The 27,256-nt window shown below is 32.7% G+C and overlaps 1 protein-coding gene across 1 annotated transcript in view; it reads right to left on the bottom strand.

The window, feature by feature from the left end:
- Positions 1 to 27,256, bottom strand: part of LOC147070830 (uncharacterized) — a 359,669-nt gene that overhangs the window by 119,339 nt on the left and 213,074 nt on the right. The window contains exon 4 of the mRNA XM_085949252.1: positions 5,719 to 5,922. Within this exon, the coding sequence (XP_085805378.1) occupies positions 5,719 to 5,922 (204 nt within the window). The remainder of the gene's footprint in view (positions 1 to 5,718; positions 5,923 to 27,256) is intronic.

The raw sequence follows: 27,256 nt of genomic DNA, 5'->3' as shown, positions 1-27,256 counted from the left end.
GCGCGCTGTGGTATATTATTTAAAACCTTTTCAGATTGTTTTGTAATTATCTGTGTAATACATTCCTAGACATACGGCATCACTCGTTGGCAAAATAAATTATTTTACAGAATATATAATCAAGTGATTATATAAATAAGTCAATATGCAATTAAAAAATATTTTTCTTAAGAAGGTAGGCTTCAAATAATCGCCTAGTCGTCGCCACTGATAGATAGACAGTTTGGTGTAGCTATAGATTAAATTAAAATAAAAAGATTTATTTTATACCGTCATCATAAGCGGAGTCAATCCACTACAAGATGAAAGCCTTCTCTAGCTGTTTCCTTTATATTTGGTCTCTAGTGCTTTGCTGCTACGTGTTTCCATTAAATTTAATTAATTAGTTGATCGTCCGAGTTCGGTGCGTCCCTTTGGTTGTGTTGTGTCACTTGAGTACCACTGTATGATTGTAATGGTCTAATTATTTCTTTGTGGTCTTTTCGCGTTATGCCCAACATGCATATTTCCATGCCACGTTGCGCTACTCGTAGTTTTTGGATTTTTCTTATATTATAAGTCCAAGTTGCACAAATATACGTGAGCATACATTGTTATTGAATACAAGATGCGAGATCACTTTTTAAGATACACTCCAGGTTCCCAACTAGTTTCTCCATTCCCTTCCATTCTAGTTTGGTTCTTCAGACAATCTTGTCATATATACTTCCGTCAATTGACAGTTAGTTGTTGACCGAGATAAACACAGTTGTTGATTTGATCGATTTGACTGCCATTGGTGAGGCCACTTTTGGTTAAGCAAAGCAGTCTGTCAATTTTAAGACTCATCAATAGCACTCAAATTAAGCTGGTCAATAACTACGTCTATCTCATAAAACAAATTGCTATTAACATGTGTATGACGAGATTTATCGCAGAACCAAACACAATCACTGCTAACCTTATAATTACCTTTTAATTACCACATTTAAATAACACATTAATTATATCAAATGGCCTACGACTCTAAACGCGCCAATCACGGTGTTAGCACTAAATGAGTTAACATGGAAAGTATTTGGTAGCCTGAATGTGAATAATATTCTCAAAAGTGACCTCATATGGTGCCTACAGCATAAAGTGGTCAACTAATGTGTGCCACCAGTGAAACAGGAATGTAAAAGAAAATAAAAATGAATAGCGTAACGTGACATGGAAAGGTGCACGTTAGTCATAACGTAGAAATACCAAAAAACTGTGGAAAATGGAAACGATTAAGACATGTTCTTTGGCGAGTGGACAATCGTTCTACAATGCAGTTATACAGTCGTACCAACGGGGCAAAAATATCCGCAGGGGTACTCTAAGCGTCGCTAGGTCGAAGAATTCACCAAATTTGACTGACGTTAGATAGTAACTAGGGATTAATCGGAGTGGATAGAGCTAAGATTCTTAATTAGTCAAATTGAATATTTTAAGATAACGTCAACCGCTTCAATTACTGGGTGACTGGGTGGGTACTTTACGACATAATTTAAAAAAAAAAATACGCGTAAATTAATACTTTCAAACGAGTTGATGATTGCAGTCAGTGACGTCCCGTGGGGGTAAGCAGATTGAGCGTCGCTTGGGGCGGCATTCACTCGAAGGGCGGCAAATCGAGGAGAATCATTTAGTACCTATATATCGAAATAGCTACCTAAACTTAGTAACAACGAGAATATCCTTCTATTAAAAATTTCAGCTCACTGGTTGGAAACAAAATGTATTAATTAGCATACAAACTTTAACGGGACTGTAACTTTTATAACGGGTTCGCGATATCTAGTTTACTTCCGTTGCTTTTTGGCGTCCTTGGTGACCGTAACCGACACGTGCATATTTGCGAATAATTATTAGTCTGACTTATTAACCAGTGTGCACGGAAGTTTGCGTTATCGAAGAGTCGCTCCGTCATTATGTCGATTATCGATTTAATATTGCCTAAACCTATTAGATCTCAGGCTAAAAATGTCATTACAAATATTGCCGAGTATGAAAAAGACAGCCACTGTATTACCAACAACGTCAAAAAATCCCTACATTTGGGGAAAAAATATTTATAAATTTAATTTTGTATATTTCAGTAGTATATATTTTGTTAGTAATGTGTCCATATAACATATTTCTGAGATATTGGAGTCATGAAAGGATGATAAAAATACTGTATAAAAAATGGGGCTGCATTTTGTCTAGGAACGTCACTGATTTCAGTTCTTCATTTGTATTTTTTCAGGAGAGTTAAGACGCCATCTGAACTTTTAAAAATTATTACAGTATGTGACTCGGCGGTAAAATTTTTGTTATTGTGTTGTTAAACGTTGATTTTATGTGTGCTGTATCTAATCTGAATAGAAACGCTCTCGCAAGAAAATTTAATATGCCTGTAAATCCCAATATCACTAGTCATGGAAAATGAGTCACAGAAGTTTTCGCCTCAATAACATAAGTATTTTCATATCTTGTTCTTATTGATTTTTGAAATTTGTCATCGAACACATTCATGGAGAACGCTCTGCCATGCTTCTGTCTTCGGAGCATTCGCTAAGAACGCTCTGGCTCGCTACTACCTTCACAGCGTTCCCGAAGTAACATTATTATGACGCGTTCACGAAAGACATTGGCTGGATGGAAACGTCCTTTTTAGCCAAGACATTAATCAGTCATGACTAGGCTTAGTGCTCAACCGTATTGGTTTGGGGGGCGCGGCGCGGCGGCGTCTTGCAAAACTCAAACGTATAACCGTGTGTGAAATGTTCGTAGACAGTGTCTTTTTAAGAGAATAATACACACGGTTATACGTTTGAGTTTCGCGAGACGCCGCCGCGCCGTGCCTGCCAAACCACTACGGCCGAGCACTTAGGAGTTTTAGGTGCTCAAAAATGAATAATAGGTAGGTACCTAAAATATGTAGATATAATTGTAAAATATGTTATTAAAATTTCATAAATATGTGCTAAGAAACAAAAATAGGTGCTAAAAATTTAATTAAGTAACTATTACAATAAATCATATATATTTCAACAGCTTAATTTATTATTTATTCACAAACAGAAAACGCTTTATTACAATAAATAATAAAGTTATGCTTCAAATTTTTGAAAGTGAATCTTTGACGATTTGATCTTAGCAAATTTGAATATACGGAAAAACTGCTTTTTCACTTCCACAGATGTTATTATTACGTATATAAATTAAACTATTTCTGAAGTAGAAAAAATTGAAACATCTGAAGAATCTGATGGATTTTCCAAAACAGCATTAATATTCTGCAGCGTTTGAAGTCCAGTATTTTTATTTAAAACACTATTTAATTGGTCCAGGAACATTGAAATTTTGTGTTTATGTGAAAATATGTGCCCAAACCTAGAATATGTAAAAATATGTAATTATCCAAAAATATTTAAAAATAGGTGCTAACAAATAGGGCTTAAATGTTTCAAAATTGTCTGAAACAGATAGATATTTTTGATATTAGGTTGTGGGGCCGCTCAAAAAAAATATTTAAATTTATAAGAATCTAAGCCTAGTCATGACATATTATGCGTATATAAGCTGGTGTACGACTGTTTCACTGGTAGTCTCTGACTCACATGTCTCAAGTGTGAACAACATTATTCATCTGCATGTCAGGAAGGAGGTTTGTTGGTACCCATTTTAAACATGATCCGTTTCGATCAACATAAATAACAATTAAGTCCCTAAATCAATAATCCAAATCCGCTCATTGAAAAGGCCTCTATTAGGAAATGTCAATAATTATTTCGATAATAAATTTTGGATAAAGAGATAAAGACGGCAAATTTACATCTGGCAAACAAATAATAAACGTCCAAACAAATAGAGGCAGAATAGCATTTAAATGGAACGCTAACTGGCTTTTTGTTTGGCTTACAAAATAGCAGGCTATTTTGTTGAAAATATTTTTATTTCAGAAACTCATCGAGCGTTGTTTATGGTAAGTAAACGATTTGATGTGAAGAGTAATATCTTTGTTTGTATTTTGCGTTCTTTATTCGATATATTTAACGAGCTTCGATTATTTATTTCTGTTATTGATAGAGTTTAGAAATATAAATAGGAAGCAATTTAATGTTAATAATAGGAAACATGGCTACTATTGTCATACTATATAGCAAATCGATTGTCGATTTACAATCTCTTCATGCAAAGGAAATCGTTTACAATGAATGATTATTCGAAAGAGGTTTGGAAATTGTCAAAATTGAAAATAAACTTTATGAAGACATATTGAAGTTAATGGCCCATCAAATCACACCGCCCCCCCACAATTGTAATAAATAATAACAAAAGTTAATAGAAAACTACCGAACAAACTGAGTGAAGAGATATTCACGTCGGTACTATGACACCGTAAATTTTCTAAATGTAATAAAATTGACCTTTGTCTGGATGGTCCGATGGGTCCAGCAGCTCTTCCCTTTCCGTAGACAATTTAGGACATTCGCAAGGGATCTAATTTGCACCCTGTATTTCTCCGCCATTTTGGACAGGTAGCATGACCTAACTCATAGAGCCTGCGGAGTGGAGTCACTGTGTACAATAAAAAAATTCCTGGACATGGTGCTGAGTCAAAGCGGTTATCTCTATTCGCCATTTGATATATGGATAAAAAAACATATATTATGACGTGTACCTGCCATAGGTGGTGGCATCCTATTTTTCTGTCAAGTCTGTCGACGGATAGTCCACTTAGCATGTTTAAGGCGGTCGGAGATGAAGGTTACCAACGTCTGTCTTCTTGTCTTTGAGAAGCATCGTGAATGCGTCGCGTATCCCACCTGACTATACGGATCGAGGGGAGGACCCCAGTCAAGACAGAGCGCGTCCGTTTAAGTTATACGGTATACTTTTGTGATTGACAACAGCGCACTATGTTACCCAATTATTAAAGGAGGTCTATTGATTACAACACTTTTCGGATACACATTTGCCATATGCTTGTAGTGTAGACTTCGACTTCTATATCGAGACGTACACGTCACTGCGGCGGTTTCTGGAACTAAAGCCGGTGAAATACCGCCAGCATGTAAAAAGCACGTGGCGTAATACTGTATTGCATACAGAGCCATGACGTAGATGTAGGCCACATAAAATTGCGTCATAGCTAATTTTAAGCGCCCTTCTTAAATCTCAATACTAGTAAAGAGGATTACGGAATATATTCTGGTATCATGTTTGCTCATGATAGCCGAATGGCTTACACATCGGCTTATAATATCGTGTGTCCCAGGTTCGAACCTTGGGTCTGGAAAATACACATATAGTTTTTCAATTTGTGTTTGGAGTCAGAGACTTAATAGGTTGACCAAGTGGCTAATATACATTTATAGTAAAAACAAAATTCTGTTAATCCAAACATCTACTCGGTGGAAACCCAGAATATGATCAAATTACGATTGTAAATGGTCAAAAAGAAAAATAAAATCATATTTTTGAGTACCAAAGATTTCGCGAAATTTCGTATTTGAATTGAATGAAAAATGTTTTAACATAATAAAAAAGTTTTTTTTATTATGTGAAGTTAAAACCATTGAAATTCACAAATAAACAAACGCGTATCTACGACGATTATGTTGTACTAATCGGATAACACACACAATTGCAAGAACATACAGATGGGGACAGTTTAAGATAACCTCAATGTGTAGTTATCGGATAAACAAAATTTTGGCTTACCAGACTTTGGGCTTGGCGAGCCTCATAGCTCTGACTCTATCTGCAACCGCACTGACATCAACTCGGTGTGCTAGCTGAAGGCGAGCGGTACAATGGTAGCACTCCACCAAATACACCAAGTACAGCAGACCCATGAATGCCACAGGGATGTAGATGTAGCCGTCATCACACGGGGACATTTGTCGGGTGCGCTTGATTGGATACCTGTAACAAAAGAAAATCAATTTTTATATTTTATAGAGCAGGGAACTCAGAATTAATGGGAACTGAAATACCTAACGGGTAAGGAGAAGCAGGCAACCGATCTCGAATAATGAAGAATACCGGATACATTTAAACACGTATCAAGAATACGTCATACGTCGAATACTGACTACTGCTCTCGGTATATGCATTGACGTACATTTAATATTGGTGTATTACACACTATTGCAAGTATATAATGCGTGGTTCATTTTCGTAGAACACTCACATATTCAAAACCCTGCGTCGAAATTTATTGTATTGGTATATAATATATGCCTATCAGAATTCTATTTATTATCTGTTCTGTGATAAAGAGTAAACTTACAAAGATAATAATTAATAATCTATCAGTAAAGGATGTAAATGAATGTTCTATCATGATTGGGATTACATATAGATGGAGCTTAAACATATTATGAAGGTGAAACAAAAAAGGACCAGTGGTCTACTGCATGGCCCCCACAAGTGGGGGGGCTGACAGGGCTCTACCCTGGGGGCCCGGCGTGGTGAGTCGACACAAATAAGTGAGATAAACACACATCACAAATTTCTCTAATACTGTTAAAAAAGTAGCCTATGGCGCTATTTTCCTTTGTTAATAGTTATATTTTAAAATATGTGATTGTGCGATGTAATTTTTAATTGCGTCGTTACGTGATAACTTCATAATTCAAGTGGATGTAAGTATTAAAAATACACTAAAATGTATCCTTAATTTTATCTTGGACGCCATTTGGAAAATGCTACTGTGGAGCGTCACACTGCCGGTATCCTTAGCGATAGGTAAGGGACCCGACAAAGATCCTAGCCTTGGGGCCCGTTTCAGGATGTGGGGGCCATGGTCTTAGTGGTTATGGTCATGGTTAGTTACAAGTAGTGACGTTTCGTGGGAGTAGGCAGATCATGTGTTGCATATGGGCTGCGAATGAAGGAACGAATACAATTTTGACAACTTCTGAGAGCAGTAATCAGTAAACTAAATAATTACGTTATCTAATACAAAGGTCGGTAACATTTAAAAAAAAATATCAAAGTCGCAATATAACATTTGAAAAACTAATGGGGGACATACGTAGGGCTGTGTGCGTCCGTTTGCCAACTCCTGAGTAGACCTAACGAGCAATTGAGCAACGAATTATATATATTTTTTTTTTTTTTTAAACAAACGCGTTTTAATTAAAACGAGATGACCCTTTAGTATTATCAGACCAGATAAAATTAAATAAAAACATACAAATTGAAATATTTTTTATCTGATTTCATATGCGAGCTTTTTTAAATCTCAAAAGGACAAGTCAATTAAACGAATGACGCAATTTGGCAACTAAAAGCATTTTTTTTACTCTGCTAATTTTTTGCACACACAAATTGATATTAATGCTGTCAAATTAAAAGCAACTCGTTACAGCACTCGGCTTTGGTTAAATGAATTAATTTGAATTTATGAATACAGTTTATCACTTATCATATTTCACACCAAAGCAACATCTAAGTACATAGTATGGGTATTATAGGCAGGCGCGCATACATAAATTGGTACTTATAATATGTTCATTTTGAAAAAAAAATCCATAATAATTTATTTCTGATTTTATAAGGGGGCGGGATTAACACGATCTAGTAGGTATCACAGATTTCCAGATTTACCCACCGCAACACTTCTTCGGGTACATTCCTCATATCCAGACACTTCGCACTTTTAATCTAGCGTCTATGAGTTATTGCGACCTGTTCCGTCTACAAATTGTTATCAAATGCACGTGACCTAATGGTTATAATTATTATTACGATCTAACGTGTACGTTTGTGTCGTCCACGTTGTCTTGTCTTTTAGACATATCGGTATCTTAAAGAAAACATTAGATTGTTACGGGTCGTCCACTGGCACATACCTTGCGCGTCGTAGAATGCCTAGAGGAGTGGGGCGAATCCGCTGAGAAGTCTGTTCGACAGACAAATCATTCGGGTTACTATCCTCAGTCATGACAAAGAAGTAGAAGTATTATTCCATTCACCTAGATGATCAGGACCAAACGGGTCTTACGCAACTTGGCAGTCACGTGGTACCTACTTGATGCAGCTTCGGACGACGCAATAAAACAACAAAAAAAGGATTTTAATTCAAATAACATATTTGAATTTGAAACTTGTATAGTTAAATACATTTAAATCATCGAATATAATAGTATAAGAATCCTGTGATGAAAACACGATACTAAATATTAGATCTAGTTGAGTATTAGCCAAGTGTAATAAATACCTACCAATGATGTTTTTGTCAAATTCTGTTTAGTGTAAGTGATATTATTATGAGAAATAATGAGTTTATTCTTTCCTTTTTAGAGTTTTTATAAAAGTGAGTAGACCAGGGGTCTCTTTTGCTGCACTTACATTTGTTTAGACTCCATCTCTATAAAAGGTTTTCTTTAACATCATTGATAAATACACGAAAAGTAATTGCCAAGAACACTGCGATTCAATTTATTACATAGATAATGAAATTACATCATGAGAAGCTAGAGAATTCATTTACATATAGTGAAACATTATTAATCTGTAATCGTACTTTGTAATTGATATTATTTTGAAAATTAATACTACCGACTGAGGGTATTTGAAATTCCCAACACGTTACCTAGTTCCTACGAGTAATGACAAATTATTGCGCCTACTGAATGTATTAACAGTGGATATATGAGGCGTTTAATTACAAAAAGCGACAAGTCCACAATTCAATATTTTCGGGAAATAACGTTTTTATGTTTCAAGCTTCAATTATTTGTTTTAACGTGAGATTATTTTTTCCGTTGTATTATATATCGAAATTAGAACCAAATGGCAATTTATTTCAGCTGATAAACTCTTAAATATAATAAATACAGGCAAAATAAAATTGGACGTAGCGCTACTTGTACCTCACTTTCTAATTTATTCCGCATAAGGCACATATTTCCGTGGCACTGTCATGAGTTTACCAGATGCTACAGCATGGGAGACGCCCTTTTCAATATTGAACGTTCGCTTATTGATTGACTTAAACACGCGCGAAATCAACCAAGCTTTAAATAATATAAAACACGGACTTTTTGTAATAAATCGAGACTTAAAATATTTTTTTTCCTAGGGTTATGTCGCGTTTTGGAATTTATAGATCAATACATATTGTGTAAAATTATACAGAAATATGTGCATATTTTTTCTTGATTTTGACCAAATGTGGACTTATCGCTTTTTGGAATTAGACGCCTCATATAACGTATATACTACGGGTATTAACAAACACTTCAAATGTTTAAAAAAATATTTTTATACTAGCTTAAACCTTTACTTTTACGAGAAATGAATTTTAGCAATTTGCTCAACCTATTGGGACCCTACTCTGACTCAAAACTCACACTGAAAAATAATATGCATATTTCCCAGACACAGGATTCGAACTTGGGAGCCACGACATTACGGCCCGTTTCAGATGGGACACCGGTGTTGCGCTCGATATAATATAGGAGGCCTTTGTATTCGAATAAAGGGCCCTTTGCATTATGTTTATGAACGCCCCATAAATTAGAACATAAAACTGGCTACGGTAATAAAAACAAGTGTATCGGCGGCTTGAGAATGTAGCGGCCGACGGAAAAGTGTACCGGGCACGCATTGACTCATTAGCTCTGGGGCGTTCATAAACATAATAAAAAGGTCCCTTTATTCGAATATAAAAGCCTCATTTATATTATATCGAGCGCGACACCGGTGTCCCATCTGAAACGGGCCTATAAGTCGACGCGTTAGTCGCTCGGCCACTGTGTGCGTGTTATCATTTACTTAGTAGGTAATAAGGTTTTTTTAACTTCATTTATTGAATTAATTTATTATAGCGAGAATTCACTGTATCTATTCATTCTACGTCATATGGAGGATGGAATAATTCCGATCCCTCATTAGATTCATCACTATTAACTCCTGACTCCTCTGTTCCGTAGGTACACGGTACAGAAGACACTTCATGTCATTAAAGATGGCAGAGCAAGTCACGGTTCTTTTATATTTTCTAAACTCTTTCTTCAAGCACCGAGGTGCATGGTTGCTACATTAGTCCCATGCAGCTCCGTTTCGGGACAAGGAAGTGTGGCACTAAAATCTTTTCATTCTGACACGTTTATACCGTCATGGAAGATGGTGGTGCACAACTTGCGATTGCATATACATGGCGGATAGAGATGGGGTAGCTCAAATCATTGTACCTATTCATTGTCAGTGTGCACTTACCATTGGCGTGTGCGCATAGTGCCTGAAGATGCCAGCTTGCAAAATACTACTCAAATGGAATAGTACAAAACGTAAATCAATAAAATTATTGATTTGACAAATTTGCTTCTTATGATCGTGCACGGAAGTTTCTCAGGTGGATCTATCGAATATCATTTCTTTTCGTGTCTTCGATCATTTTGTATGGAATATCTGATTTGATATTTTAGACTTACTCATATTTAATCTATTATGGGATAATGTAAAATTAATTTGTTAGATAATAAAATGCACATGCATATTAATTGCCTGTTGAAGATATTATGGCAAAAAATATATTAATTACATTTAAAAATTGGTTATCAATTTACGTACCTACTGAATAATTAATTGATGGTTTGAGAAAATTGGTTTGACGAAAATGACTATCTTTCTCGGCCTCCTCTCAATTTTCGTTCACCATTTTTCGGAATCGAAATTTTTATTGCTCTCATATTCGCTGGAAAGTATGGTAAATGTTTGTGGAAACAGAAAATTCCAAGAAAATTGGCCATGTAAAAAGTAAATTACGCGCCACCTGCTATTTTCGGCTGAATAATGTTTATTTATGCCCTTAAAAATCATGGGTGCCACAAAATATATCGATGTCCGATTAATAAAATTGATAATATTATCAAACAAGTTATAGATACATAGCTTGAAAACACCTCAAATATATACCTACTAGAAAAAAATACGACGCATGACGGAATTTGAACCCGTATATTCACTAGTATTGTGTCAATATGATATAACCAATTAAGCTACAGGCTTCTTACTTAATTATGACTAGTAGGTACTAAATGAAATACCTACTTATCAAATTGCGTTATTATTGACTATCAGTGTTTGTGTTTTAAATCAACAAATATTAATTGCCTTAATTACTAACCGACGTCCGGCTATCGCCAAATCGTGTACTTAAACTTTTGAAAACAATTTTTACTAAAGCATTTCTTTTATTCAACTTATAAATCACAAAATTTGTGAATGTAAAATTTCATATATTGAACATACATAACTTGAAAACACCTTAGGTATATGAATAAAAGAAATGGTAATAATTTTTGAGGAGACTTTGGGAAAATTTCAAGAAGTATTAAACGTGAATATAAAACTATTTAAATTACATAAAACATATTATTATCAGCTAAAACAAGGTGTCGAATATATTTTTCTTACACTACGTAGTCCATCGGCAGCAAGCGATAATAAAAATAGTCCCTAAATTTCATCAATCATACGCCAATATCACTTTTTCTGTCAACGTGAAAGATTTTTAGTGCCTACTATTATTACACACAGACGTCAGTTTGTTGGACAAAGGGTAATTGTTATCGATAGCAATGAAATGTTCTTTAGTGACAAACAATTTGCTTTAAGTGTGATATTTTTTATCTGTCAGATATAATCGAAAAGTCATTCTCACTTTTCTCGGAAAGTTAATTCAAATTTATTAAAATGCAGTAGGGGGGGGGGCAGGCCAAAAAAGGTTGAAAGTACCGGTCCACATTATATTTTGTTTATTATAATTTATAATATATTATTTATAATGAAAATATAACAATAATCAAACATACATAGGTCGTTAATTAAAATTTGTCGTAATTAAATATGACGCCTTTAGCATAAGTGGTTTATGTGTATGGGTGCGATACCTGAGATATGCAGGTTCAATTCCTGCGGGGTGTCTTACTTTTTTCAAAAAGATTTTTTCCATTGGTTATAATATATTTTCTCAGAAGTGTTTTCATAATTATGTATGTTCAATAATTAGAATGTTACATTGTTAAATCTTGTGAATTATTCGTTGAATAAAAAAAATTGTTAAATAGCAATAGCCGTTTTTGGCACACTTCAAATATCGAGCAGGAGAGTGACAACCCTAAAAATATTTTTATGATAATATGTTAAAAATTCTAGTGTTTTTAGCACTACACAGATTTAGTGGGTCTTATATTGTTCAAGATGACATGTAAAATTTTAAACAGGCCACACAAATTTCAATTCGTTGTACTTAGAAAACTACTAGGCATATTTAATAATTTATGTGCTCATAAATTTAAGAAAACGGTGACTTGCAACAAAAAATATAAGTTATAACGTAGAATTATTCCCTATAATTATTGTATAGTGTTGCCAGTCAATATAATATAAGAGTTTTATTAAAACTTTGTCGAGAAGTCGTAAACTTCGTCACATACGGAAAATAACAGCTGTTCTGTAAAAATATCACATACAATACGGGCGAACGTCAGTAGCAATTTTTAACGCACATAAACATTAGTAGATATCCTAATATTACGTAACCACTGTAAAGTAAGAGCGGAATGCAGAAACATTTGACATAACTAAATTTTCCTTAGCAGAAAACACTATGCAGAAACATTGTCCTAAGTTAAGATCATTTCTATTGAAAATAATACCATATTTAAAAATTCTCTTTCCTATAGTTTAGGTAAATTATTTTATAATTATTAAACGATGATAAAAATATGACAACTGCATTTTATAAATGCAATAACTATAAATACATATTAATATTTAAGTATAATACTCTTATGTTTCCGTTATAAGTCATTATACGTGGCGTATTATTCCACAGGCACCGCAAGATATTTTTTAACATGGTAACACTAGCGTTAAGTGTCATTCTATCATCTGGCATCTTGTATTTCTGCGGGCTGGCGTATAAAAGTAAAATAATATTCTGCAAGTACATGCCAAACGAATTAACACTATCAATATCCATATTGAGATACATTGTTAAATAAATTTGAGTGTATGGACTGTTTTATAGACATGCGAATTTATTTGGACAGCAGCTGTCAGTGGTAAATGGTAATACAGAAGGGGGCGTGTTCATAACAAAAGTAGTCTATGGTTAAGGATTCCTTAACTCTATACTCAGTATAGTCTATAGTTAAGTCATGCTTTTCGGCAACTTATCCTTAGGATCGAAATCTTGGATTCTGCATAGGGCTCTAAAGCGGTAGAGAAAGTAATAATACTCGTATCATATACTTTTTATTACAAAATACTTAGTGGTGATTTCACAGAGTTTGCAATCAGTTATTTTGATATATGATTTCATTCGTATTCTTATTTGTGCGGTGGTTGTTTATCCCGTACAAATCTTGCAATCGATTTTTAACTAACTTCCCGACTAGTTAGACATTTTGAAACTTTTAGAATATATCAGAACACGATGCCAATGCATTCTTTTAATACTTTTAGCCATCTTTAAGTAGAATTGAATTCATTTTCAGTTAATTCTGTTTTGTATGAAAAATTATTTCGGAAGAAATCCGTAATCCAATCCACTATTATTGGTTGCTAAGTGGGTGGTCCTAGCAATTAAATTATTAATATATACATGCGTTACTATGGAAATCAAAATGACATTTCAGTAATCTATATTTGTTTGTTTGTTTGTTTGTTTTTTATTTACTTCATATCAAGTACAATTTTGAGCATATTGAGCATAATAATTCAACAGAAAATTTTAAAACGTTGTAAGTATATAAAAAGTTCTTTTTATCTTGTAATTATTTATTTCCAATACACAGTAGTCGTTTTAGAATTAGACACAAAATTTAGCCCAGGTAAACTTGTCGTATTGCATTACATATTACATATTGACTATTGCCTCAGGAGTGAGAGAAAGTTAGTAAATTACCTCGCTTTAAACTGAGGCGTAGACTTCGGCTTCTATCTGTCGTTTCTGGAACAAAAACCGTTGCAATATTGTCATCGCATACAGCGCAATGACGTAGATGTCAGTATATAGAAGGCGCACAGTAGTTTCTCTCACCGTCACGCAGTAAGCTTTTTGTACACTACGAGCATAGTTTGACAATGAGTGCAATTTGTGACCAAACGAAGACCAAACCTACATAACTGCTTACCGGAATTATTATTTTATTTAAAAAAAAACAAGGTAGACAAAATATATTTATCTTGTAAATAAACATACTTAATGATCCAGACATGTTTGTCATCGAGTTTATGTATGTAAGACACACAAAAAATGATTTTTCAGGTAAGAAGCAAACAAAGAAAAACATACATAAAAAGAAACATCAAAGAAAGCTCTTTAACCCAAATTTTTCGAGAATAAATTCAATATTATAATAATATATTGATATGTCAGCCAATGTTTAGTAGCAAAAAAATATAATTATTTTTTATTCAAGACTGAACTAGATATAAGAATTTTGAATTATTGTTTTTGAAAAATCTACTTACACTATTTTGAAAAACCTCTGAACCGATTTCGCTGGTTGATGGTTTGAATGAAAGCCCTGGGTCCAGAGAAGAGTGAAGAAATAAAATTGTATTACAAAACCAAACTAAAAGTTAAAAAAGTGAGTAATGCCAATATACGTACTACAAGAGTGCCCCAACAAGCCACTGATATTTTTATATAAAGGCGAATCTACCCAACCAATATACCTCTCATATTAGTTATATTAAAACATCGTTATGACATGTAGCAGTTATCAATACTTCATACTAGGCTGTTCTTTAAAGCCTACCTTCGTAAGAAAAATCATTTTAATTCTCTCGACGTATTTCAATAATAGCTTCATTATTTCTACAAAAATAATATAATTTGCCTATAGATATGTATTATAAATTGATTACCCGCTAACCAGACCGACACTTACATAGCTAAACTGTAACCAACAAATGCATTGCAAACAATAGGGATTGCAACACCGGTATTCCAGTATTTATCAATACCGAAATACCGGTTTTAAAAATCCAAAATACTGGAATTTTCGGTATTAAGAAAGCACACTCGTTTACGTTTTTGAAAATGAATTATAAGTTATATGCTGCTAAAATGCAAATATATTGAGTGAATCCAATAGAAGTGAAAACATAATAAAACAAATTTCATCAAATATATTTTACAAATTAATTATCATAATATTATTTCGAAATAGTAAAGATCCGTGACAAAAATGTTAAATTATTCTATAATTATTGATGACTGTACAAGGGTTGAATTGAAGAAGCTTTTCCTGCAGCCGGACTTATTTTCACTTGGTGAACTTTTGAAGATTTTAGTTAAAACTATTAATAATACGTATGAATTCGTATCGCCATTATAATCAATTAGTCTTACTACTTGTTATAGTATTTTTTACCACGTTTTTATTAGCTCGTATTCTTATTTGTCCGGTACAGATTTTTTCTTGTGTGTCCAGTACATTTTTTTCTTGTTTGTCCAAGATTTGTATAATCGTATTGTTATATACGATTGAAGATTTTTAACTAACTTCCCGACTTGCTAGGCATTTGAAAATTTTAGAATATATCAGAACATTCTTTTAATACTTTTAGCCATTTTTAAGCAGAATTGAATTCATTTTCAGTTAATTCAGTTTTGTATGGAAAGTTATTATTGTTGGTTGCTAAGGGGGTCCTAGCAGCTAAATTATTAATATATACGTGCGTTACAATGGAAATCAATATGAAATGTCAAAATGACATTTCAGTATTCTATAATATTTATTCAGTATTTCTATCAAGTACAATAAAAAGTTTTTGTTAATACATAGAATTGTCAAGTTTATATGATTCAACAGAAAATTTAAAAACGTGGTATATAAAAAGTTCTTTTTATCTTGTAATTATTATCTTTGTAATTTGATTTGCTGTCGTAGTCATAGTAAATTTCATATTGTCATAATATGTATATTTTATGGAGGAATAAACAGGGTGGTTTTCTTAATTATACGCATCCTATCTGAGTCTTATAATTGTAACCTTAACTCGTATCCAGAATTTTTTACGTAAACAGTTCACCGCAAGACACTTATTCGTGCGCCGCAGTACGTGAAACATGAGTTCGTGTAACATTTAATGAAATGACGAGTTCTTCGTTGAACAATTCACCGTTGATTATATTTGTACGTATGCTACAACATATGGCGAATTTTATGAGATGTCTTTACTAGATTAGGTTGGGTTAGGGTTAATCTAATTGGAACAGTACTATTTGCAAACTATCGCCGCATTTTGTAAGATACGTACAAATGTATTCCACGGTGAAATGTTCAACAAAGAACTCGTCATTTGATAAAATGTTATACGAACTCATGTTTCACGTAATAAGTGTCCCACGATGAACTGCATACGTACAACTTATATGTAACTACCTTAACTACCCTCGTCCTTATTCATATTTTAAAAAAATATCTCGTAAGTTACAGAGGTTTATAATATGCTAGAAGTCGATATTATGGGTGGATATGTTAGAAACGCTTTACCCCCCTCATAAAATATGTGTGCTTAGTTAACTGAATACCGATGGGAAAGAAAATATGCTTTATTTTAACGAACAAGTGATTGAATAGGCCTGCTCGTTTGATGATGTTTCCCCGAACGATTTTTGTCGAAGTTTTGCGCACAGCGGTGCCTACATTTTGGGCGCCTTGGAGTCTGGCCAAATATCTTACCAAATATGAAGAGTTTTGTATGAAAGCTGAGTGTCTGTCAATTATATGGTAAATATGGGTAGGAATTAAAATTAAAAACAGCATGGAATGTATGATGACATGACGTGTGCTGCCAATACTGTCTACCGGCTAATTGAAAATAAAATATTTATTTAAGAATAGAAAAAAACATTGTGGACATAACAAACCTAAATTCAAGACGTACACAATATGAGATTTACATTATAAGTCAAACAATACCCTCACAAGAGAGAAGAAGAGAATGTAGAAAAAAGAATATAATAACAATAATAATAATAATAATAACATTTTTTTTTTATCAAAACATACTTAACGGCCCACGTGCTCGTCGTAGGTCAAAATTGAGTTTTTATTGTATTTTCAAACCATGATCCTGGACACTCTTTAAACGTTGTAGATAATCTATTTATATAATTTTGAAGCCTTATTATCCTTTATAGTTATTTTAAACATTTGATGACTGCATAAAGTATTTTTGTTACATAAAATAGTATTCTTTTAAACCTCTCGCTCTAATGTTTTAGAATATAGTCATATTTCGGTACATAACTGTGCAGTGGTGTTAAGATTTTTTACATTTATTAATTTTTAAACACATTTATAAAACCATTAGTATAATTTATTACGAGATAATTTTTGTAAAATATTCACGATAAAAAATTATATTGATAATCTCTGTGATCCCAAATTTGACAAGAATTAGGCATTTTATTATTCAAAAAATCGGCAAAATTTACACATTTGAAGACAATTCTAAAGATACTTATTATAAGCTATGTTTTTGAACATTCAAGTGTGATAAACATCTTATGAATAATGATTGCTTTATAATAATTATTGACCTATGAATATGGTAGTGTTTTTTTGAAATACGCCATTTCTTTTGTCATTCCCCAGTGGTTAAGCTACAACATACGGCCGTAGCCATAAATTGACAAACTATAATTGAAGTAGGGAGTAAAATGATATTGACGCGCGTGTTTGCACATGTACCGTTTAAAAAAAAATAAAAAAAAATTCGGTTAGGTCACCAGGCCTCCAGGCTAGAGCTCTGTCAGTCCCCCCCTTGTGGGGGCCATGCGCTAACGATCACAGAAAAACACAACAGAATAATGCCAAACTGGAAGTTAAGTTAGTTAGTTAAAGAGGTTAATGGGTATTTATATTGTATTAGTATTTATATACAATAAATAAAAACCGTGTTAATTTATTGTTATGAATAATTATTATGTTGAATATAATCTATAATATAATCTAAGTTAATAATAAATAATACGTAAAATTTATTTGTAATAAAAAAAGTGTGGATTTTATTTATGAAATCACCTCTCGTGAGTAGGCCAGCGATAATTTTCTCCACAGTATGCGGGAAAGCCCGAAAATGTGTTTGCACAAAAAGCAACGGAAAATGGGAACGGCCGCGTACTTATACGCAAGAAAGAAAATCGCCAAATACCGGAAATCGAATGATTATACAAATATACACATTCTTATTCCGTTTTATACAATCCCTTTGAGTTTATGTTGTGGTTTTTTATAAGATTTTCTTTCGTTATAATGATAAAATTATCATTGTAAAAGGCAACATGGAATATTGAACGAAAGGCTAGCAGTGTACTTAAGACTATATTACACTCTTATATATCACGTTATTAAGAGGTCATGCCGCAATCTTTGTTTATAAATTCTGTATATATTTTGTAGGTTTCTTTGATAGTTTTAAGATAAACTTAGGACTAAGGTTCCTTATCAGCATCATAATCATCAGCAGCTAGGATAATTCACTGCTAGATGAAAGAATTCCATATCAAATTCGACTCTTTTCGGTTTTCTTCTTCTTCAATCCAGGAGGTTTTAGGGCGTCCCTGTATTTATTTATTGCCGCTTTGGCATGGCCCCCACAAGGGGGGGGGGGGTGACAGCGCTCTAGCCTGGGGGCCCGGCGAGTCGAGTCGACCAGATAAATGAGATAAACACACATTAAAATTTTGCTTTAATAGTAAAAAAAAGTCGACTGCGGCGCTATTTTCCTTCCGATAATATTATTTTAGCTTATGTGGTTGATACAATTTTTAATTGTGTATCAATACTCGATAACTCCATAATTCAAATGGATGTATATATTCAACAAACACTAAATATACACATTAATTTTACCGCGTACACCATTTGGAAAACGCTACTGTAGAGCATCACACTGTCTTTATCCTTAGCTATAGGTCGGGAGGGGGGGGGGGGGCGCCTAAGAACCTATCCCGGGGGCCCGCTTTAGGATGTGGGGGCCATGCGCTTGGGTATCACTGAATGAAGCCATATGTTCAGCGATTGTCCATTCACCGAACCATAATATTATGTACTTATAGCACATTGTTATTTTATCTGTTTGGCGACTTCTTATTTATTTATTTACTTATAAACGGCGCATGCATATATAAAACAAAATAAATACAATACATCATTAAAACAAAGTATATACACTGAATATTAATATTAAATATATATGTTAAAATCATTAGATCATTTTAATATTTAGTTGACGAAGTCCTACTGATAGGCATTTTTAATAAAATGTTGTAAAAATGTTTCACAATATTTTTTTTAATTTTCATCTCTTAAAGATATTCTGCGTTTTTTGTACCTATTTTTCATCTAGTATTATATTTATAAATACGAAAATAAAACAACCCTGGAAAGAAATCCACCAAGGAAAAAGCAAGCCTTTGAGTGAAACAACAGCGTACGCATTTTAATAGGTAACATTATATTTGGGCCTGTTAATGTTTTGAATAGGGTCTTAAATAAACTTGATAAACAATGTCAAAATTTCGTAATTTACTATTTTAACCTGGTATAATTTCATGCTAACCACATTATAATGTATTTAAAAAATAGTAGAAATGTATTATAGTTATAAGGGTCGATCCACTGCTAGATGAAGCGATTCCGAAGCTTCTTATCGGTTCCTAGTTGTTCGCTGCCACGTACAACCACCACATATGAATGCATCTACCCAGCGAGTTTTAGGGCGTCTTTGTGGTTGTTTAGTGCTTCTTTGGTACCACTGCATCATAACTAGAGATGGGAAAACTGGTCGATTTTGAAGACTTACTACCAGTATAAAAAAATACTTAGTATAGAAACTTGTTCCAAAATACTTAATAATATTTGGAATACTATATAGAGCGTTTGGCGTACGTATGCCACAAAAGTTTCGTACTCAACTGAAACTAAAACCAACTCCATATTAGTTTTTGAAATACGTATCAGCTCAGGGAACTCAGACTGTGTATCGGCTTCAATAGAATCGCTAAAAATACGCTGAGCTCCGCTTGTCGAAAGGGTTGCTGCCAGAAGTTGGTAAATAAGGCGATAATTTAGGTATTGCTAATTTAATAACTAGGTTAATGATAGATTATGTTATTATGTATATTAAGGTCATTTGATATATAGAATATGCACATAAAGTACATAGAAATTAGCATGATGCCTGATGCTAGAGGGCGTGTGCGGAAAGCAGTTTGCTGTATCACACTTAACCGTAAAATGGTGTATCGGAAATATATTATGGCTGTAAATTAAAGACAGTCCAACCTCTTTGGGTCGTATAGTACTGACATAAAATTCATGTCCAAATAAAACACGGTTCTTGTCGGTTTACACTTTACAGGAAACCAGCAGCAAAAAAATATGAATTAGGTTAGGTTCTTGAATTCATGGATTTTGCCAAAATCAGCTATGAAAATTAAATTAATGTTCACATTGAATCAAATAAAATTGGAGACCGTATAGTATACGGTCATTTATTTCCAATAGAAAGCTCACGGCGAACTGTGCCACGGTGAAATGTTTTATATACAATTTACATGTAACCACAATTGCATAACTATCAATCAATACTTTTGTGCAAAACTGGGCAAGTCGAATCAACGATAAATTTTTAAACTTTCTCCTGCAACGTTGTGATTGTAGGTTTATCTTTCCTTTCCGATGTGAGAGGTTTGTTTATTTTTTAAATGCTGATAGGTAACTGTTAGAGGGCATGTCGAACTTCAAACTGCAATTAATTACGCCATAACTTGATTACGAGACTTACCAACTTTTGGAAGTAACCCCACAATATTATGTCTATTATCTAATCATCTGTATAATAAACCGCTACTGCCTATGGGATTTATACATCAGTTTTATAGTGTAGATAGCGTTTATTTATAATGACAATAAATTATCGGGAATGGTACAACTGGACGCCAGGACAATTGGACGCCGCACTGTCGTAGACACGTAAACAGAACGTAGACGATGAATTTTAGTCAGTTTCTAAATACTACTTAGTAGTTTTAATTCATTTTACTCTTAACATAATGTTTTTTTTATTGCAGATTGAGAATTATGGTAATAAGCTGATGGCTTTATATAAAAATAAAAACTCTTTTTTCGTTGGAACTTAAACATATGCACGATTAAATCATTATTTACGTATGCATATTTAAATTCTCACTAAGTATTAAATCATAATAAAATATTTTAAAAATAAATAATAATAATAAATATATATATTTTTTAAAAGTACGTATAAGTACCTAACGTCTATTTATTTTCGAATTGCGTGGCGTCCAGTTGTCTCGGCGCCAAATTATCCTAGACCCTAATTATCGAATGAATTATTTTTTAATAAAAATGAAATGTTAATGATTAAAAAAAGCCACATAATGGAGAAAGTTGGCATAATAGAGTATTTATTATTTAAATTCCCATTGAACCGAACTGAATAAGTAAGGGGTAAAGGATTTTATTTAATAAAAAAATATTATTACTTGATTCACCCCAATTGTGTGTTTGTGACACATTCAATTTCAACCTTTATTTGCTGCTTTGTAGGTACAGAAACAATAATAATTACGAGTACTACGTGCAATCACAAAATATGTATGTTACGATATTATAATATTATTTAATATTATTTTGTTTATAAACTGCGCAAGAAATTAAAAAAAGGATGTATATAATAAAACAGATAACCGTGGATCCCAGGTTCGAATCCTGGGACCATTGACCATTCCTATTTCACCACGTTTTTCTTAACTCGTATTCTTGTTTGCCCGGTGGTTGTTTATCCAGTACAAATCTTGCAATCGATTTTTAACTAACTTCCCGACTATCTAGACATTTGAAACTTTTAGAATATATCAGAACACAATGCCAACGCATTATTTTAATGCCTTTAGCCATCTTTAAGCAGAATTGAATTAATTTTCAGTTAATTCTGTTTTGTATGGAAAATTATTTCAGAAAAATCCGTAAAAAGTAAAAGACTATTATTGGTTACTAAGGGGGTGGTCCTAGCAACTAAATTATTAATATATACGTGCGTTACTATGGAAATCAATATGAAATGTCAAAATGACGTTTCAGTATTCTCTATTTGTTTGTTTGTTTGTTTTTTATTTACTTCATATCAAGTACAAGTTTGAGCATATTGAGCATTCAACAGAAAATTTAAAAACATTGTATATGAAAAGTTCTTTTTATCTTGTAATTATTATTTCCTTAACTAGCTTACGTTATTTGGCATCGTTACTTACTATTTTTTTGAATCAGTTAACCAATTAAACTTATCTTTTTGGTTATTTTGAAATCGCGCTGTTATCCGGTTTTGGTTTAACCCGGTTAACCGGTGACATCTCATAAGCGTCGCCTCTGATTACAATTAAAATTTCGTAAATAATTACGCTCGTGAGGGAAAAGCCCGAACGGTGTTTGTACCCAAAATGGAATCTCGCAGGATAATAATTGTATTAACGTAAACAGCCAGGTGTTTTCGCCTATTCAAAATTAAGCAGTTCGCGTCTCAGTCATTTAAGTGACTTATTAATAGAAGCAACTTCACGACTAACTAAGTTCCCCTTTTGTATGTTAATTTATTCAAATAGATTTAATAGGCCAGCGAACTAGATTAGGAATTCGCGTCGCTAATTTACTAAATCTGTTTTTGGGCAACTCGTAAATCCGATATTTAAGCCCACCCCTTCACGCTTTTATCCGGCGTGTAAGCGATCCTTGAATTTCAATTTTAATTGAGAAATTTGTGCCTCATTATTAAATCATTTTCAAAATTAAAAAATCCAAAATTTCAAAAATAAAAGAGTTAAATAAAATAATAAAAATCAAGTAGATGGGTTAATTACGAAATAATTTCTAACGTTTTTACAAGTTATAATTAATTATTTAATAAGGAAGTTTTAATGCAAGGTTCGGTGTTTTGGTAGAGTGACCATTTAAGGTGAAGCCTTTTCTGAGCCGTTTTTAAAGAAGCACCTAGCGGAAAAATACAAAGCTTGCAATTTGAGATTTTTTTTGATAATTTACAATTTCAACTGTATTAATTAATAAATATGTAGGTATCTGAAAACATTAAAAAAGTCAAAGATAAATTCTTGTCAAATTTGAGATCACAGAGATTATCAATATAATTTTTTATCGTAAATATTTTACAAAATTATCTCGTCATAAATTATACTAATGGTTTTATAAATGCGTTTAAAAATTAATAAATGTAAAAAATCTTAACACCGCTGCACATTCATGTACTGAAATATGACTATATCCTAAAACAGTAGAGCGAGAGATTTAAAAGAACATTATTTTATTTAATAAAAATACTTTTTGCAGTCATCAAATGTTTAAAATAAATATAAAGGATAACAAGGCTTCAAAATTATATAAAATGATTATCTACAACGTTTACGGAATGTCCAGGATCATGGTTTGAAAATGCAATAAAAGTTCCATTTTGACCTACGCTGAGCATGTCCCCCCTTAAGCGATGCTTAGAAAACTTAATAAACTAAATTTATAATAAATATGACCATAAGATATAATGTAATAATAAGATGTGGTCTGATTCAACAAATTCACATTTTATTACATTGTAAGTTTATCTTCGACTTTTTTAATGTTTTCAGCTATATATTTATTAATTAATACAGTTGAAATTGTAAATTATCAAAAAAAATCTCATATTGCAAGCTTCGTATTTTTCCGTTAGGTGCCTCTTTAAAAACGGCTCAGTAAAGGCTTCACCTTAAGACTCCCACTACTGTAATTCATTTATTGAATTTATATTGTAATATATTTATATCTATAGTGAACACTACAAATTATTACTTTAAGACGTTAATAACATGACATTTAGAATCAAATAAATATTATTTAAACATGATTATACAAATAAAAGAAATAGATCAATTTCTTTAGTTATTAAACAGTAGAAAAGTGTAAATAAAAAAAATATAAATTAGATAAAAGGAAGTACACCGAATGAGCTAAGAAGACCGTATTTTATGAATTTATAAAACAAAGCCTCACGCAGGTGGAATAAGTCACTATCCGAAGTGAATTTGGTTGAACAGAGTTATTGCCCTCCCAATTGGCATCACCAATGGCAGGTTAGTTCTGCATCTTGGGAGAACAAACAACTGATGCTTCCGATTTCTAACATAGTTATCAGGGATACACATATCAATACTACTAAGAATGGCAGAATTCTTATTTTACAAATTACAATTATTTCAATTTTGAATTTAAAAAACATCACCCTCTACGCCATAGATAATAAACTAATTTTGTCTGTGCGATTGCTTAGTATGACCTATTAAAACTCACATTTTCTTCAGAAAAAGAGTGACAATTACAATAATTTAAATTTTGAATTTAAAAAATATCACGCCGTAGACCCTATACGCCATAGATTATAAACTAATTTTGTCTGTGCGTTTGTTTAGTGTGAAATATTAAAACTCACATTTTCTTCAGAAAAAGAGTGACAATTACAATAATTTAAATTTTGAATTTAAAAAATATTACGCCGTATACCCTATACGCCATAGATTATAAACTAATTTTGTCTGTGCGTTTGTTTAATGTGAAATATTAAAACTCACATTTTCTTCAGAAAAAGAGTAACAATTACAATAATTTCAATTTTGAATTTAAGAAATATCACGCCGTAGACCCTCTACGCCATTGATTATAAACTAATTTGGCTTTGCGATTGTTTAGTGAGACCTATTAAAACTCACATTTTCTTCACAAAAAAGTAACAATTACAATAATTTCAATTTTGAATTTAAAAAAAATATCACGCCGTAGACCCTCTACGACATAGATTATAAACTAAATTTGTCTGTGCGTTTGTTTAGTGTGACCTATTTAAACTCACATTTTCTTCACAAAAAGAGTAACAATTACAATAATTTTAATTTTGAATTTAAAAAATATCACGCCGTAGACCCTCTACGCCATAGATTATAAACTATTTTGTCTATGCGATTGTTTAGTGTGATCTATTAAAACTCACATTTTCTTCACAAAAAGAGTAAAAATTACAACAACTTCCGGGGGCTCTATTGATTTTTCGGGGGTCCGGGGGCTCTATCAATTTTTCGTGGGTCCAGGGGCTCTATTAATTTTTCGGGGGTCCGCGAGCTCTATTGATTTTTTGGGCGTCCGAGGGCATCAACATTTTGAATAAACTAATATTTAATTATTAATATATATATATACTTTAAGTATTAAAGTAAAACAAAGGTACACTTCACATGGGAATATGAACAGTGATAACCCGATATAGGTAACTACGTCATTTGGCAGCTGTATACTTCGAGGTATGAACCTGTGAAAGCCTTTTTAACCTGTGAAACCTTTTTACCCTGTTATCAAAAACGTTTCAAGTACTCGAGGAGCCCTGGCGCAGCCCGTTAGGAATCACTGTTTTACATCAAAAAACAGTGAAATGACAAACAAAATATTATGAATTTGAGCAAACGATGGGAACTAAAGATGTAGGTAACTAACTCATAGCTTTAGACGCGGGCGTAATGCCGTTTGTTGTAAACAAAATAATATATAGTGTTACATATAAAATTACTTTTAATTAGTTTTAATTAGTTTGTTATAATATAATTCTACAATAAAATAATGATCGCTGTAAATCAGCTGGTATTAACAATTATTACAACGTATTTTAAATAATACTAGTAATCCTTGCTTATCACGAACGTATTTCCTGTGGTTGGCGAAGGATTACAGTATATAAAGAAAGGATTACAGAGTCTAAGCGTCCCCAATTCTAGTTAACTATCTAACTATTCAAGTATCTAATGGTATAGTTTATTGAAGTATACTTTTAATAAAATAACATAAATGTTATCGTAATGTTTTCAAACTGATTTTACCACGTTTTTCTTAGCTCGTATTCTTGTTTGTCAGGTGGTTGTTTATCCAGTATAAATCTTGCAATCGATTTTTAACTAACTTACTGACTAACTAGACATTTGAAACTTTTAGAACATATCAGAACACGATACCAATGCATTCTTTTAATACATTTAGCCATCTTTAAGTAGAATTGAATTCATTTTCAGTTAATTTTGTTTTGTATGAAAAGTTATTTCGGAAGAAATCCGTAATCCAATCCACTATTATTGGTTGCTAAGGGGGTAGTCCTAGCCACTAAATTATTAGTATATCTATACGTGCGTTACTATGGAAATCAAAATGACATTTCAGTATTCTATATTTGTTTGTGTTTTATTTAATTCATATCAAGTACAAGTTTGAGCATATTGAGCATAATAATTCAACAGAAAATTTAAAAACGTTATATATAAAAAGTTATTTTTTATCTTGTAATTATTTAATTTATTCATTATGAATTACGGAGAAAGCTATATCAAAATATCTTTCTTTATCACACCATGTTCTCTTGTATGTCTCCTCATCCACTAGTGACTAGTTTCTTTTGTGGTCATGTACCTTTTGATGCCATGCACAATATTTTTGTATTTCAATGGATGTGAATGTATTTAATATTAAATTGTTAATACCAGTTGGTACACACTTCGGGCAATGCTTTATTTATACTATATACAACTTAGTTAAGTAAGACTTTGAATAATAATTATTCAAGCAGATGTTGAATAATGCTAATTCATCCCTAAAAGTTATTTATAATAGCAGACATCTTAAGTGGAAACTTATAAAGCTATGTGGATCGGACATTATCCCAATTTATGCAAATATAGAAGTTAGTTGTTTCGTCGTGGACATTTTGAAATTCTTCAGTATAACAACAACATAATTGCTGAAAGTTTCTGTCCGAATTTCCGATGTGCGGGAAACTGTGCTTCTTAATGCAGTGTTTCTCAAACTGAGAGGGCGACCCGCCTTCATATTCCCATCTTATTTAGTAAACCCCAAACAAATCAGTGCAACTACAAATATATACAATAGTATGCATTGCTTAGACCCCACGATGGCCGAACGGTTTCTGCGTCGGCTTATAATGTCACGGATACCGGTGTAGAGTCTCGGGTCTAGCAAAATTCACATTTGTTTTGATTTAGAGTATGGACCTAATAAGTTCACAAAGAGGCTAACATACAATCTGTTAAAAAAGCCTCTATAATGTGATCTTATTAGGATCGAACATGGTAAAAAATGCGTTGTTATAGTTGAGGAGA

Source organism: Rhyacophila brunnea, unplaced genomic scaffold, assembly GCF_057557595.1.
Source record: "Rhyacophila brunnea isolate RB1 unplaced genomic scaffold, BYU_Rbru_1.0 scaffold_21, whole genome shotgun sequence".
NCBI lineage: Eukaryota > Metazoa > Arthropoda > Insecta > Trichoptera > Rhyacophilidae > Rhyacophila > Rhyacophila brunnea.
This window is presented reverse-complemented; position numbering and strand designations above follow the sequence as displayed.